Here is a 17,671-nt window from a genome sequence, read left to right on the forward strand (position 1 = left end):
ATTACAGCATTACAGATTTTTATCGAAGCAAAATGCAGTGGCTGACGTGCTATCACGGCTGCCCTTGCCCTCCACGGTTAACGGAGAGGATGCCATTTATAGAATGGAAGAACGTCTGGTTCACTCGTTACCCATTACGCACAAGGAGATAAGCTACGCTACGCGGGTTGACCCAGTACTATCTAGAGCGTCAGAGTTTGTCAAACAAGGATGGTCACGAGATGTGGAAGATCTACGCCTGCACCATTTTTCACTGAACCGCTGATTTGAGTTATCGGTAGAGCAAGATTGCGCTAGAATCACCCTTTTCTATCTATTCAATGCATCATCATCCCTAAGGCACTTAGACCAGATATCGTCTTCAGAAGCCATGAAAGTCACCTTGGCATTGAAGCATGGTTAAGAAAAGCTCGAGATGCCCTCCTTTGGCCCGGAATGAACGGCGAGATAAGGGAAGCAATTGCAAAGTGTTCTGTGTGTGCAAAGTTTCGAGAGGATAACCCCATAGAACCAATGCAGACATCGAAAGTTCCAGATCTTCCCTTCAGCAGACTTGCAGTTGACATGTTCACCCTTAACAAGAAAGAAAACAAAAATAATGGACTATTATTCAGACTTCGTGAAAGTCCAAGAGCTTAGTGTCAGCCTCACCGACCATCATTCAGTTTCTGAAGGAACAAGTCAGCAGGCACGGAATCCCAAATGTTCTCGATTCAGATAATGGCCTACAACTAACAAGCCAAGAATGCAGGACATTTACCGCAGGGTGGGAGTTCAAACATGTAACAAAGATCCGTGGCTAGCTTTACTTGAATATAGAAACACGCTTGTGGAAACCATAGATCCAGCCCAGTACAGAGACTCATGTCTCAAAGAACGACGATGCTCATGGAAGACACGGGGACGGAGACTGGACGTGAAATCATTCGTTACAACAGGTAGTTTCTCAAACCACAGGAACAGTCAGCAGCAGAAGTTGGTCTGGAAACTTCACACAAAGTTACCAAGCCTGTTGGAATACCTTTTCTTGCAGTGCCTATCCAAACGAAAATTAGCCCGTATGTATCGGATCCTGCACCTGATCCCGTAACTGATCCGGTACCTGATCCTGCACCTGATCTTGTACCTGACCCTATTCCGTAAGGCGTACTCGTACCAGGATCTTTAGCTGCCTAATAAGTTCAAGGACTTAATTTTAACTATTCAGATTTCAATGGACACAGATTCGCTGAATTCAGAACTCAATAAGTTTGCTCTAGTTTACTTTTATTTTCATTTTATTTTTGTTCTTTTTCAAAAAGAAAGGAAGATATAACGATATTTGCATATTTTATTTGATTGCGTCAGAGTTTTGTATTTCTCTACTATTTCCATATTTGGTAGTGGAATTCAGCTGCTTAATCACCATCTGACTAGATGAGACGAAAAACATGACGCTGAGCTCGAAGTTAATTTTTCTTAGCGTAATTTTGGTTCCTTGCTTCCTCTCGTTGAAAGGAGAAATACTGAATCTCAAACCTGATTACCAAGGGGTCCTTGATGCCCTTGATTTTGCCATGAACAAACTCAATGATAAGGGGAGCAACGTGAATCGCTTCATGTCCACCAAAGTTCAGGAGGCCACTCTGCAGGTAAAAATGTAGCTTTGTTTGGATCGTTACGGATACATAGAAGCTATCTAAATGCGGATTTTGCATACCTTATTTATACTGAACAGAGTACCAATTTAGTCTTTGTTCAGAATCTTTGTGCAAGAGGTTCGATCGACGTTGAATTCGATCACTGAGGCCTTCCTAAGGGGATTCTTGATATCGCCTTGTCGCTCATTTACCAAACGGTCAATGTAAGATGCATATTGCAGACTGCGGAACGAGGGTAAAATGCAAACTCGATTCTTTCGTTGAAATTTACCGGTATGGTAAATTCTGATTTCTCTAAGTGATTTACTTTTAAAAGGAACTCGAGACCTTTACTTGCTCTTAATTTGTATTTATTTAAGGAAGACTCCGATTTTTTTTAGTGAATAAAAACAGGTCACAGCAAAACTAAGTTTCTTAAGCATCCCTTGTCGGCCACCAAGAAGCAAGATATAGGTTAAGTTGACCATGATAGCCACAAATTTACCACGGGTAAATACTGAAGTAAAACACTGAGCGGAATAAGGAAGGCAAAGATCCAGGGATATTGCTTGGAAGTTACTAATTATTTAGACCCTTATCTCGCACCCATAAGTTTACAGTGAATTAAAAGAATTTGCACTGGCTAGTGGTTTTCGATTTCCATTAGCCAGTTTGGCTAGTAAAAAAATCGAAATTGACCGAACTAGTTTTTCTTTTTTCAAGGAAGACAAAGTCAGACACTTTTCTCGGAATTTCGTTAAAGGCGCAGCGTGTTACCGGGCACGTATGTAAATTTATGTCCGATTACTTTTCGCTCTGTGGCGCATAAACGGGTATTATGTCGAAAGAAATATTTGACCGACAAGAAATCGTTTTCTTTTTGTTACGAAGTTACTTGAAGAAAACATGAGCTTCCTGATAAAATCACGCGCAAAATCGTGCGGCACTGTAAAGGGAATCTTTACCAAACGGTCAGTGTAAAACGCATATCGCAGATTGTGGACCGATGGTAAAATGCACTCGATTCTTTAGTTGAAATTTACCGGTATGGAAAATTCTGGTTTCTCTAAATGATTAACTTATAAAAGGAACTTGAGACCTTTCCTTGCTCTTAATTTGTTTCAATTTAAGGAAAACTTCGCTATTTTTTCAGTGAATAAAAACACGTCACAGCAAAACTAAATTTCTTAAGCATCCCTTGTCGCCACCAAGAAGCACGACATAGGTTAAGTTGACCATGATATCCGCAGGTTTTACTTCAGTATCAACCACGGGTTGATACTGAAGTAAAACATCGAGCGGAATGAGAAAGTCAAAGAACTGAGGCTATTGTTTGAAAAGTTTTTTATTATGTAGAATCTTATCTCGCACCCACAAATTTGCATTGAATTTAAATAATTTGCACGCCTAACTGCGCAGCGCAAAACAGCGGTACGAGAAACAGGTTGTTAATGTCCAAGTAATCGAAATTGCGAATGTGTGATGAAAGTCTATCGCTACTACTTTCAAGGCCGAACAAAGTATACATGAGCTACAAGTATGTTAAATCTACCTAATTTTTCTCAGCAGAACTGTTTATTCCTTAACGAGGAATATTTATTTAGCTGGCTGTGAACTGCACATTCAAACACTTACGTTTCTAATCATTCTTACCTTAAAACAATATGTCGACGCCAAAACCATCTGAGGAAATGAAGTTCATCACATAAATCACCGCGACGATTATTGTCCGCTTTTCTCGACTTTTGCGGCCTCGATCCCGGCTAACTCTTGAAGTTTTTACGGGGAAGTGGGTTATTTTAGAACCAAGTCGGCATTTCATCCCTGGTCTGCAATCTTTAGTCTGTATTTAATCCCTAGACAGCAGACTGCATACCGCGGTCAAAAGACGGTTGCGGTTTGCGGTCTGTGGTTTGTGGTCTGCAGTTTACACCGACCAGTTTACCAACACTCCTGTTGCCTATTTGGTTCGGGACAAATATCGCTGTCACTTTTTTGCTAGAATAAAAATGTCGCTGTCGCACTAAATTTAGCAATACAGTAATTTGTGACTTGTGCTGGCGCCCATTATTTTTTTTCTTCGTGACATAAGATCAACTACACATAAATTTCTGTTGGCTTGAGCAGAAGTGAAAAATTACAGAGATCAGTAATGCTTTGTATTTTTGTGTTTGATTGTCGATCGGTGGCCCAGCTTTCTCAGCACCCCTCACTCGAGTACTTACGTGTATCTTAACACATGGTCATGAAGAAGACAATTCTCTTCAGATAAACGTCGTATTATTGTTTGAATAAGGAGTTAAGCAAGGGCCGATTCAAACGGCCCACCATTGTCGTTTGGCACTCATCTGACTAAATAGTATTGACAGGCCTGCGCGATTCGCACCATTTTTTCTTCAGAATCTTAATAGCTCTAACTAGAATATCTTTTAAATACTCTCCAAGTACATATTGCACATTAAGGCGTTCGGTTTTGAATAAGGTGCCATTTTTCTATCAGTGTTAAAAAGTGTTGACGAGCCTACACGACTCCTGCCATTCGCAAGTGAATTTGAATCTTCCACCTTCAATCAAATAAATGTCTCTGACTCAAATATCTTTGCCGGCCCGTAGACAAGTTTTAGTGCAAATGGTGCGTTTCAGGACCTAATGCACGAATTGACGGGCGCTAGAGGCATGAGATTTTAGGGGAGGTCCAGGGGCCTGCTCCCTCGGGAGAGATTTGGAAATTGGGTTGTGCGAGAAAACATTTTGTGTGCTTTGAGGACCGTTTGAAGGCATCTTTTGTAACTGCCTTCTTTTGAATCACCGGTATCGAGTAAACAGACTTTCACGGCCCATGGGGGGAGGGGGGATGTGTGTACGCACCCGTCGCATCCCTTCCTTACAAGATCTGCTCTGTCTTGTTAAAGAGTGTTAATAGGCCTGCATGACTCACCACGGCAAACAGTTTTTCAGAGTTAAACCCTGACCAGATTATCTCTTTATGACTTCCCTTGTATTGCGATAACAGGGATGGCTTTGAATACTATACTACAAGGCAGTTGCAGTATACCATAAGATCTGGTTTTTTTTTTACGTATACTGTCATGCTGGAAGCGAAAAAGTCTCTCCGTAAAATGAATGTTAATGGTGGGATTATTATTCATTATTAATTGACAAACACCGCTAAATCTGTGCCTTTGGAATTATCTGCAATTATTGCCCAGATTATTTTTCTTGTCTTTCCTACAGTGACTTGTTTTGACCTTTTTTAATCTTCTTCAGAATGCACTGCGATTTCTTGTTATCTCTCCCCGTTTCCTACCAATAACAAAGACAATATTGAGACTGGAAAGATCACGAAAGCGTCACACTGTTCTGGTCACAATGTCTCAGTCAAAGTGAAAAAAATGTCGCTTCATCGAAATTAAAAATGGATTGTTACTGTCGCAAAATGTCACTCCTTTCCTGTCGGTTTTTGTCGGCTGTTGATTCATCAAAACAAGATTGTCGCCAGTTTTTTTTTAGCACTGTCACTTGTCACCAATACCCTTTGGAAGGCCTGATTACTAATGTGACGATGTTAGTAATTTGCATCCGCATTGAAAGTCAAGTAATTATGCAACTGCTTAAATCTTCCCGAAACCTAGCATTATTTGAGAACAAAAATACCATAGGTTAAACATGATTTATAAAATATTCTTACGAATGCGTGTTGAACAAAATGATGTACACTGTTAATGTTCTTTTGGGATTAATTTTATTGCGCGTGATAATTTAGTTGCTTATTGTTGTTTTGTGTCATGGTCCTAACAGAACTTAAAAGTTGTAAAAGGTATGAACGATACACAATTACAAGCACGATGCATGTTCTTTCCACTGCTAGCTGCAAGTGAAAATTATCTTCGTTTTATTCACTCATGTGCAGTATGTCATGTGATTTGATCTATTTTTGATTCTTTGTTTCGTGTTGAGCTAAAGGGAGGTACGGATTATAGAGGAAGATACAACTTTATTATGATATTACCGATAATGTATGTGACAAAATTATGCACTTCTGACTGGCTGAAAATAAGTGCATTCTCATATAGCATGAATGCAAAGTCGTAACACAAGTGCAAATTACAAATAGGGCTGGTGCGCACACTATCAAAATTTCGTCTGTCTTGCCTTTCATAGATTTTTTTTCCAATGGGTTCGTGCAATTATCTTTGACAAATTTTCTGGTGCTTTTTAACTCGAAGTCATGTTTTTACCTATACAAACACAGAATACCACAAGGGAAGGGAGAAAAAGGGTGTTATTTCATCAAAATGTCAATATTTTGCACTTTTCAGGCATGATAAAAATTGTGCAATAGGAGGGTAAGGTTTTGAAAAATAATACTTTTATGTGCTATTTCCAAAACGAGTGCGGATGTTTCATCGGGGGGATCCAAACACCGAGAAACAAATGAAGGCAGGAGGCTGTAGGCCGAGTGCCTTTATTGTTTTGAGGTGTTTGGATAACCCAATGAAACACGAAGCACTAGTTTTGGAAATAACTTCTCATGATCATTCTTAAAGAAATAATAAACAAAGACTTCCATTTAGAATTGTTTGCTGTCCAACATTCCTTCCGTGATAATTTGAATATCAACGATGCTTTTTACCGGTGTAATTCATTTGTATTTATGGTGCGATTTAATTTATTCAGAGATGTGAAAGTTGCTGGAGTTGCCAGCTTTTACAAGTTGTCGTTTAGTCAGGATGTATACCGTAACAAGTCGTTCGAGAGATTTTGGCTGCCAAAAAGTGTGGAGGATGAGAAAAATGTGTTGATGATGCAGTACTGAAATCAACAGCTTATAAAACCAAATAGTCATGTAAGGTTTTTGAGGAATGAATCGATTAGTGAAATCCTGTACTTTGGAGCCCGGCGGCCCTTTTACCACAAAAGACTTTGAAGAAGGAGTACAAACTTTGAACACAGCCATTACAGATATGTCTGTATGCAGTGTGAACTACTGGCTGTCGAAGTTCGTTCAAGAAGTACGCAACTCTTCTGGGGAACGCTATCCTTCCCATTCGTTGTACTCGATTATTTATAGACCAAAGCATCACCTTTGTGATGTAAATGGAGTGCAAGTTGTCATATGTCAAGTTAAATGATTGTGAAGTAAATGTTTTTGTAAATGGGCTTAAATAAGACAATGAAGCATTTTAAAAGGAAGGTTATTTTGAGTAATAAATATTCATTGATTTTGTACAAGTTGTCATTGTGCATATTTTAGGGGTTTTTTTACCACTCTCACTGGAGAGTGGTATACTGTTTTTCATTGATTATTCAAACACATGCACGTAATGTGGTATACATCTTGTTGTTGGTAGTTGACCTCAAAAATTATTAATGAGTTTGAGAAGTGCATGGAAGCATAGAGGGACGTTTTGCTTTTGGATGCAGATTGATTAAAGATGATAATTTTAGTTGGTTTGTTTGTTTTTTGAGTATCAGAGGTGATTCTCATATGGTTTTATGTTTCAGGTTGTTTCTGGCCGAAAGTTCTGTAATGTTTCGGAGATTGGCAATTCTCGAAGGTGCCGGAATGATAAAACTCACAAGTCCGCCTCTCTGGATACTTGCCCTATTGACGCATTAGAGGTAGGAGACTGTGTTCTAGGGATATGTGGATGTCATAAGACTGAAAATGGCGGCAATGCTTTGTTTAGATAAATAAAACACGTTTAACATCACAAATTGAATGTGCAATAAATCTATTTAGATGTAAAGATGTGGAGATGTGCATATGTGTAGATGTGTAGATATGATTCAACTGAAAATAGATAATTAATACAAATATTTAAGTACAAATATAACAATATCTACAAGAACGACACAACTACATGAAATAGAAACAAACTTATGGCTGTTTCACAATCAGGGGTACCTTTTGAGGCCAGGAAGAGTCAAAAATAAAAATTTTATCTTTCAAGAAGTAAAAGTAAATTGTAGGTAGCTTCATACCATGGGTATACTGTCCTGAAATATCTTTGCACAAACTGCCTTATTTCCATTTAAAGAGGTCACTGCAACATCCTTCAGTAAAGGAAAGCTATAACAATTAGTAAGAACCTCATCAACACATAATGGAATTTAATAAATTAACTTCACTCTGGATTTAAAAATCAGAGCCAACAGAAGTCTCTTCAATCTCTGTGATGTCAAGCACCTCTGCCATGTATAGAAGTACACTTTTAGATCCATTTAACTTGACAGCTACACAATCTCCGATCCAAGGTGCATGGCTTGCTGTTGGTAAAGAAGGTATTGAACTGCTGGTAGTGGAGGTGGTACTGGTGCTGGTATTGGCGATGGTACTGATGTTAGGCTTGCCCGATTGCTTCTGAATGTGCAATTGCTTGGGTTCTGAGGGTGTTGTATGTTCTATATCTTGGCACTGAGTACCTTGTCTGCAGCCTTGACAGTATTTCTTCTTGCTTCCTTTTTTTTGCATTTTTTGCTGGCTTCTTATTTATTTGCTGCTGATGATATACCAGGTTTGGCCAACTGTGTTACCTGATATTCCTTTCTCTTTTCCCTATACATTTTCATCCCAAGCCTTTTTTTTCTCTGTTTCTGCTTTCTTAACAAAGGGTGATGCTCAAGGTACTCCTTCATAGTTTGTTATTCAATAAGTCAGTAGTCGTGGTTTTGACAACGTTTTCGCAGTTTGAACTCATATATGTCTCACTAGTTATCCAGCGAGACTAGTATGAACTTTGCTAATTTGGCTACCTTTCAATTTGCGGCCTCTCGTGGCTCCAAGAATCTTGCGTACGAATTGAGTAGACGTCTACGCCACCTTTGCTATTCATTGATACATGGGCAATATTTAAATCAAAGCTTTGCTCAATTCCCTTCTGTACGGCAACCGACTTTATGTCAGTAAAGGATATGACGTGGCTTTTAAATTCGTTTAGGTCTTTATGACGACCTTGGAAAAATTTTGTGTACCACTAACTGGTACACAAAATTTTTCCTTGTGTACTGGCTCATTACTTACATTGCCATCTTCTCGGGCGGCATAAATAGACACGAAAACTCTATATTCTGAAACATTTGCAGCCGTTTAGGTCGACATTCTTTCAGATCTTTCATTCGATGGATTCAGTTACTATCTGGTCTTTCTGGGTACGATCTGACGCACTACCACGACCAAGCGGTCGACAAAAATAACACTGAAGGTCATAGTCCTTGTGCAAATGTTAACTGTATTAACTCAGTTGTGCCTACTGCATTACGATTGTTTAGACCTGGACGGAAAAGACCAGAAAACAGTGTCACGGCTGTCACGGTTTATTGATCTTCGTTAAGACTCTATTTACTTTCAATGATTGGTCTCCTTCTAGGTCAAAGGGTGTTCACTTATCACAGAATTCTAATAAGAAGTCATGTGAATCACGCATTACGCGCTTCTAAAGTAGCAAATCACGCATCATGGTGTGATGTCCGGTCCAGCGTCACGCGGATAATTTGGGTTAAGTCGCATGTCACACTGCAAATTTTGGGGCCGTCACGCGTCACGCAAAAACCCTTTGTCACCCTCTAGCATGACTGCTCTTGTGGGAGTCATATACAGACCTATGACCTGGCTGCCACTGCAGTGGAATCATACAAGATTGTGGGTATCTAACATCTCATTGTTCTTGTAACAACAGCATGATTTTACGTAGGATAATGGGGTAGGAAGGGGCAGTGAATGTTTTTGTAGAAAATCATATTCATTCGGTAGCGACAACGTAAACATTGTTTTCTTTCCAGAAATACTAACACGGACTAATAAGAGGCACCCTTGTAGCATGAGCCCTGCCCATAGGATAGCCTGTAACGCTCATTAAAATCTAATCTGAATTTATATTTGTGTTTAGCAGAGTAAGTGGTGGTTAAATATGGTCAGTGAAGTCGAAAGAGATGGATTTGATGGTGCCATATCAAGTGCTGCAGCTCCTGCCTTGAGATTGTGGCTACCCTTTTGGAGTGGGGTAGAGGTTAATGACAGTTGGACAGCTAGAATATTGGCGTTTGCCGTCCCTGTTTTCTCCATAATTATAGCAGTGGTGATTGGCTATTTCTGTACCTTGTGGACGATTCGTAACATACAAGCATTACCAGCTCTGGAGTAGGACTAACGCTCGAAACGTTAGCTTTGAAACTCTTTACTAGGGACCGCGCAGCAAGTTTTTTTGGCTCCGTCATTCTTGTTAAACTATTATTTTATTATTGTTTAATTTATTTTAATTTTTGCGAAAAAGTGAGGGGCTAACCCCCCCCCCCCCTCCAGTCCCTCCCTCTGCGCGGTCCCTGTTTACGGTGGCCAATTTACTTTATCAACTCAGTTGTTTACACTAAATTACCCTGTCATTACTCTCCCTCCAACGCAGCACCACAGTTTATTTAGCAATTTACTCCCTTTATTTATCTGAACGTAAGAGGCTGGTCATTATTTCGCGCCTGGGTTGAGGGGGGTAATGTAACGATAAGATTTTTAGTCAGCAAGTTTTTGTGCTAACTATTTAAAAATTCAGCGTGGAAACTGCGAGATTTTGCCAAGCTCAGCAAAGTGTACATGCTATTAGTTCCAAGTCAGTCAGCCGTAACGAGTTCTTATTTGATCATAACTGTAATTAGTGTTAAACTGTAACCGTCGCCTGTCGTGGCCTTTAGTTTAGTTGTAATCCACCTGAGCTTTTTGGAAGTGGTTAATCTAGTAAAAGGCGAAATTCCTTTCTAGCCAATCATTATATTAGATTACGTGATCCTTTAGATAATTCTTAGCATTACCTAATCCTTTGTACCTTAGGCTTACATACAACTGTTTTTTTTAAGTTTTCTCTGGTCAGGGCCATTTCAGGCCAGATCAGAGAAATAAGTAGTTGGGTGAAGCTCAGTAGTATTTGCAGATTAAATCTATGTTGGAGCCAACTTTGTTTTTGTTTTAGTCATTGTCTCAACCGTCGTCAACAGCCGTAATAGATTCCAGCCTTTCCTGCAGCCAGTGAGTGTCCCAAGGATAAGCCCTTTCCAAACTAAGTTTATTAAGTTGTTTGCCTGTCCGTTTGTTTATTTGTGAAGGCGAAAAAACCTGTTTTCACATTAGGATTTGATTGATTTTGGTTGTATGTGTCACAATGAAGTCTACCTGATTTCCCCATAAGGCTCTGTAGTATTCTAACGACCCCTCCCCCCCCCCATTGGCAATCAATTTTCTATTATTTTCCCTTTAAACTCTGTGAGAGACGACTGTTCCCCCTTCTGTTCCCCCCTGAAAACCATGTGATCCCCCAAAATCCTCCGAACTGCCCTCCGGGAGATGAGTAAGACTGGTTCTTAAGCTGGTCTAAAAGAAGCAGAACGCACTGATCTTACGAGACTACGCCGACTGCAATCATTTTTCTATTGTGAAAGAAGGTTCACTTTTTAGCTAAGTAAGTAAGAAAATTTAGTGTATACAAGAATCAAAGCTACCTTTTTAAGTCAGCGTTTTTAATTTGTGAAGATTTTTCCAGGATATTATGCATTAATTCTACTCTACAATATTCGTGTAGTCTGAATTTTCATTGTATATCTGGACACTGATTCCCTTTCCGTTACACCCATTTATAATGGAAACAAGTGGAGTCCAATTCGGTCGGTAATCAAACATGTGACAATTGACAAAATCGATTTGTCAATCACGAGTATGATTGCATTGGACAACACGAAGTCCTGTTACTAATTAATCAAAACTGTGACAAAATTTGAGAGAGAAACTAGACATCGGTTATACATTTTCATAAAAAAAAAACAACAACAGTTAACTCGGCAAAATGCGAGACAACAGCGTTCTGTCCGCTTACACAGTGTTAACGGTCCCTTTAACTGGTCTATTTCACTGTCCAATTACAAGCATGATGCATTCCCTGACCTATCAGTGCTCAAATCGGGCTGGTGATAGCCAATCACGTTCGAGAATTTTGCTATACTTTTGGTTAAAGTTCTGATATTGGCTGTCTTAACCCTTTAACTCCCATGAGTGACCAAGAGAGAATTTCTCCTCACAATATCAATACAAAGTCAAGAAGACAGGTGTCGAGAACCAAGAAAAGTATCAATTAGCGGATTATTAGTTGATCCAATACCAAATTCATAGAAGTAACATCAAAAGAATTGTATAGCAGACAGTAAGGAGAAGGGAATAAAGGGGTAAGTTTCTAAAGAAACTGTGGTGCTGCGTCGGTGGGAGAGTATAGCAGGTAATTTAGTGTTAACAACTGGGTTGAAAACGTAAATTAGCCACCGTAAAGGGTAAAAAAGCTGACGTTTCGAGCGTTAGCCCTTCGTCAGAGCGATGAGAGGAATGGTGGGTTGTGTGTGGATTTATACGTAGAAATTGGAGCTACGCCATTGGTGGGAATATGTTGACGAGAAAACAGGAATAAATTAGTTGAATGAAAAGCGCTCGTTGATTCCGTGGGGATTAAGGGTGCCGATTTGGAATATAAATTTTTGTTCTAGTGTTTTACGGCTTTCCGAACTGCCTAGATGTAAGGAAAGGCCGCAAACTGCCATATGCTGTTTAGAATGATAATGAAGATTAAAGTGTCTAGCGACTGGTTTGGATGCGTCCTTGTCATTTCTTTCCACATCGCGAAGGTGTTCTCGGAATCGGTCACCCAGTCGTCTTCCTGTTTCGCCGATGTATAACTTATTGCAATAAGTGCAAGTTATGCAGTAAATAATATTGGCGGAGGTACACGTAAAGTGATCAATGATCTTAATGGATCTTTTGGGTCCGATATTTTCTCTACGTTATGAATGAAAGGACAAGTTTTGCATCGTGAGCGAGCGCATTTAAAAGTTCCAGATTGGTCATTGGTTTGAAATGAACTCCTGACTAAAAAGTTGCCTATGTATTTCTCACGTTTGAATGAAATAAGTGGGGGTTGCGAAAAGATAGTGCCAGTCTCTGAATCGTTTTGGAGTAATTTAAAATTTTTAAGAATGATAGATTTAACTGCGTGGTTGTGAGGGTGAAATGTAAGAGTAAATGGAATGCGGTCAGTGTTCTCCTTCTCGGCCGTTTGTAGTGCTGCCTGTCGATCGATTTGTTGGGCACGGTGGTAGCCCGCTTGAACGACAGAAACAGGATAGCCGCGTTTATCTTATTTTTCAGAAAAATCATAGTCATCACTACATAAACGACGAAGTCTGAGAAACTGTGAAAAAGGTATGGAGTTCTTGACGTGTGATGGATGTGAGGATGAATACAACAAGTAACTATGTGAATCTGTAGGTTTGTAGTAAACACTAGTACATAAGCCGTTGCCTTCAATTGAAATTTTGATGTCTAGAAAAGCCAAAGAGGTGTCGGAAATTTCCCAGGTATATTTAAGAGCCGGATGAAAGGAATTGACGGCGGTTATAAATTGAGTGAGCTCCTCTTTGGTAGAAGAGGTAGCGCCGATGCAATCGTCAATGTAGCGGCCGTAGAGTTGAGGTTTTGGGCCATGGTATTGGCTAAAAAATTGATGTTCGATGAAACCTACAAAAAGATTGGCGTAGCTGGGTCCCATTTTAGTACCCATGGCCACGCCATTAGTTTGTTTGTAGTAGTTACCACCGAATGAAAAGCAATTGAGTGTGAGTACTAGTTCGGCCAGACGGAGTAGTGTTTCAGAGCTAGGTTCCTTAACAGTGCGTTGATCGAAAAAATGTTCGAGGGCCCGGAGACCTTCGTCATTGGGAATGACAGTGTAAAGAGATGTTATATCCATGGTGAAAATAAGTTTGTTTTGGTCGAGGAAACTAAAGTCACGAAAAATTTCAAGTGCGTGTTGGCTGTCCTTAATGTAAGACGGTAGAGTTTTGACGATAGGTGCCATAATTTTGTCTAAATAGCTGGAAATAAGTTCAGTGGGAAACGATGGGGAGTAAGGAGAAGGGGTTATCAGTGACTGATGACGGTAAAAACCATGTATTTTTCATTAATGCTTGAAGGTCAATTTTCAACGTCAAACCTACCGAGACTTACTTAAATCTAAGTCCAGTCGAGATAGCGTGATCAAGAGTAAGAAGGAATTCTGGTATTTTAGCCGAAATCATGACGTCATTTGATCTAATAATCATGGTTTGACTTTAAATGAAACATTTTCAGAGGCTGAAAAATATAAAGAATGTATCATTTCCTCTTTTCAAAAAAGGGCAGGTCCCATTCAAGGATGGGAAAAAAGGGAGGGGAGCTGTAATAATCACCCAAACCTCTTGATCCCGGTTTAGGGTGGAAAAATTCTACAATGTTTAGCGTGCGAAATTACATGACTGTGCAAGGACACATTTTGTTCTGAAGTGCTAGTGGATTCCATTGGTGCTATGAGACAAAGTGAATTTGTACTAGTGGCAAACGTATGTTTTTTTTTTCATTCACAATATGATATTGCTTTAGATATATATTAGATGTTGAAATAAGAGGCAATTTCGAAGACGCACTAAAACACGTTTCCTAATAAATCGCCTTTTGAATAATCTAGAGAAACGAATCTCCGCTATCAAATCTACAGGACAACTAACTAGCTAAAGAAAACATATGATAACCTTGAAAGCGATTGATATTTTAGCACTAACGATTGAGTTTTATCACTGGTGATTGATGTTTTTGGCACAAATGGCTCCCCATAAAGTTAATAATATTCATACACCCTCTTCATAACTCACGAGTGAGACATTGTGGATATTGTTCACCTGTGAAAAATTCAAGTTGCATTGAAATAAAGGTTGTTTTCAAAATGTGCAAAAACTGTTTTTTGAAAACAAGGTTTGATTTCAAGGTTGACTTGAAATTTGTGGTGTATGACGTAAGTATTCATGCTGTCCTTGTCAGCCTCGTTTTCATGTATCACGTTCTGGTCGACATATATTGTGAGAAAATAAATCTCTGTTTAGTTTTTTTCGCGTCTTAAGACTTAATGCGACGCTGTAGAAAGATCATTCTATGCTTATGCTGGTGCACCGCTGGCCATTGTAGGACAGATTCAAATCGACGTGGACTACAAAGGACAACGAGTAACACTTCCATTACTTGATGTTCGCGCCGAGCGGTACACCCCTCCTTTGCTCGGGCGATCCTAGATGATGAAAATTTGCTTGGACTGAAAAAGCCTTTTTCCATCTTCTAACGGTCAGCTTTCGAATTGTCAAGATAGCGATGAGCGGGTCGAATGTCTTAAAGGACAGTACGCTCAGATCTTTAAGCCTGAGTTTGGAGCGGTCAAGGGTGTCGCAGCGAAACTGCACCTGAAGGAAAATGCCATACCTGTATTTTAGCGCGCTCGCCCAATAACGTTATGTCCTGCGCCCTACCGTGGAGGAAGAACTAAAGCCATTGGAAAACGAAAAGGTCTTAAGCCTGTGGAAGTGAGTGGCTGGGTCACGCCTATTTATTGTCTGAGTGCCTAAAACCGGTGGGTCAGTTCGTATTTACGGTGATTACAAGGGCACAGTCAACCCAGCAATCCAAATGAAGCAGTTCCCGATTCCAACGTTGGAGGAAATACGATGACGCGTATCGTCTTGGAAGAAATTTACGAAGGCGGATCTTCGAAGCGCGTATCAGCAATTGGTTCTAGACGAGGAGGCGCATAAACTCTGTACTATTAACACCCACAAGGGTTTATTCCAATATACACGCTTGCTATGGGGAATTTCATCCAGCCCTGCAATTTGGCAACGATTCATTGAGCAAGAGTAAGCAGGACTTGACGGAACATGTGTCATAATGGACGATCTGTTAGTGGGAGGCTGTGGCGATGAGGAGCATCTGAGGAGAAGTTTGGCCTGTGGGTTAAGTTACCAAAGTGCGTGTTTATGGCACCTTCCATGGTATATTTCGGTATTTCGGGCGGCGGTTTTCAGAGCATGGTCTTCGACTGACCGACAGAAAGGTCAAGGCCATCAAGATGGCACCTATCCCTCGTAATGTAACCGAACTTCGCTCCTTTTTGAGATTGTTAGCTGCACTGACCAACTTCATGCCCAAGCTCTCAACGCTCACTCATCCCCTATACGAGCTCGTCGGGACCATACCCTTGACAGGTCAAATGAAGCAATATTCAACTCATCCAGTTTTACATTCAATTTTGCACTTTTTATTCAACTTCCAATGTGTTGTTTTATATTCAACTGATTACTTGATATTCAACTATTCTAACATCCAACTGTTTCTTTAACATTCAGCTATTTATCCTAACATTCAACTATTCATTCAATCAATTATCCTTGAGCCCCCAATACATCCGACCAATTAAGCACAACCTTGCCTGTTACAAACATGACTGCATCTGCCGCGTCCTTTGCAATGCGAACAGCCTATGAGGACGATAACACGATTCTCGACTTCGATGTGGAATTTGACCTGCCCAGGTTTCTTTCCTTTGTCCTTGATAAAACTGACCAAATTTCTCACACGAAAGTGGATCATGAAATTTTGGAGCAGTATATTGTCGTGGTCGATTAGCCTACATGTAGCCGTGCCCTCCCCCTTAGGGTGAAACGGAAGCGGCTTCACATTAGGGGTAGGGGGAGGGAACGGCTACACGTAAGCTAGTGGTCGATCAAAGGGTTCGTTTGCTTCGTACCCTCCGAAATAGCAGCTGGAACATTTATTTTTTAGCGCAGATGACAAAGAACATCTAGATAATCTCTTATCAGCTTTCTATGATGTCTCATCGGCTCTGCGGCAATGTTTAGCCTTAGAATCTCTATCTCCGACTACAGTTGCAAATAATGTTTGTCCAAAGGTAAAAAGTGATGTGATTGGTAAGCCAGCTTTTGATATCTCTGCGGAGTTGTTCGAGGACTTCCTTAGTTTGGGATTTAGCTACACTAGAATTTCGGAAATGTTGGGAGTGTCTCGTTGGACTGTATCAAGGGGAATAAAAGATTCTGGTTTAGAAGACTTTAAATCGTTCAGTAAACTGTCTGACGACAAGTTAGACAAAGTTGTATGAGGTTATATACGTGAAAATGGAGCAAAAAATCACTTTCCTCGATACCACAGTGGTTAAAGGAGATCGATTCGCAAAAGATTCCATCTTGGACATCAAATCCCATTACAAGCCGAACGAAACCTTTCAGTTTACGCACTTCGCCTCGTGCCACTCACCAGGCTTAAAATATGGTTTCATTAAAGGTGAAGAAATACGATTGCTTAGAACTAATTCTTCGAATAAAACATTTGAAGAGGGCCTTTTAAAATTCAAACAACGCCTCAAAGCAAGAGGGTACCCAGAAAACATCAAAGAAAGGTCTCTGGTAGGGGTCAATTTTGCCTCCAGACAATCGGTCATTAAAAATACACAAAAGCCAAAAGGTCACGAACGTTTATTACCTTTTGTCACAATGTACCACCTGGCAGTTAAAACAAATATTGATGGAACATTGAAGTCTGGTAAACAATCAATCCTTGCTGAAAACAATTTTTTCAAAACCTCCGATCATCTCTAAAATCCCCTAAAGACATGCTTGTGAGAGCAAAAATATAATTTGAAGGCAATAATGCAACGCAACCACAAAAGCCACATGAGGAGTCCATGCCGGTGTGTCTTAACCTTCATTCTCATCATGAACCTCTTGGCTTGCCTGGCTCTAGCATTGTGATTATCTACGTAGGTTTTCTTCCATACTTTTCACAACGATGAATTTTCACGGGAAAACAAGCAACTTGAACAAACCCGTGCAGCACTGGGTTAAAGCTAGATTACCCATTTACTGATTTGACCACTGAACAGAAATAGGGAGGGCTCAACACTAATTGATCAAATGAATAGTTGAATGTTGAATGAAAAGCTGAATGTTAAAGAAACAGTTGGATATTAGACACACAGTTGATATCAAGTAATGATTTGAATATGAAACGACACCTTGGAAGTTGAATGTTAAACTCATAGCAGGTAATTTAGTGTTGAAGACTAAGTTGAAAACGTTAATTGGCCACCGTAAAGGATAAAAAAGCTGACGTTTCGAGCGTTAGCCCTTCGTCAGAGCGATCGGAGGAATTG

General features: G+C 40.0%; 1 protein-coding gene across 1 annotated transcript; it reads left to right on the forward strand.

Moving 5' to 3' along the window:
- The first annotated feature begins 1,416 nt into the window (after positions 1-1,416).
- Positions 1,417-9,787, forward strand: LOC136278146 (cystatin-2-like). Its single transcript, XM_066161512.1, has 3 exons — positions 1,417-1,631; positions 7,125-7,241; positions 9,512-9,787. Exons 1-3 carry the CDS (start codon positions 1,431-1,433, stop codon positions 9,761-9,763), a joined length of 570 nt encoding a protein of 189 aa, XP_066017609.1. The 5' UTR covers positions 1,417-1,430; the 3' UTR covers positions 9,764-9,787.
- The last annotated feature ends 7,884 nt before the right edge of the window (positions 9,788-17,671 follow it).

The sequence above is a fragment of the Pocillopora verrucosa genome, chromosome 1 (assembly GCF_036669915.1).
Source record: "Pocillopora verrucosa isolate sample1 chromosome 1, ASM3666991v2, whole genome shotgun sequence".
NCBI classification, from domain to species: Eukaryota; Metazoa; Cnidaria; class Anthozoa; order Scleractinia; family Pocilloporidae; genus Pocillopora; species Pocillopora verrucosa.

What these genes read in the sequence shown, in the direction of transcription:
- LOC136278146 (XM_066161512.1), top strand. Translation starts at nt 1,431, where the DNA reads ATGACGCTGAGCTCGAAGTTAATTTTTCTTAGCGTAATTTTGGTTCCT. An exon ending in TTCAGGAGGCCACTCTGCAG is followed by an intron (nt 1,632 to 7,124) that starts GTAAAAATGTAG and finishes TTTATGTTTCAG; the next exon opens with GTTGTTTCTGGCCGAAAGTT. An exon ending in GCCCTATTGACGCATTAGAG is followed by an intron (nt 7,242 to 9,511) that starts GTAGGAGACTGT and finishes TGTGTTTAGCAG; the next exon opens with AGTAAGTGGTGGTTAAATAT.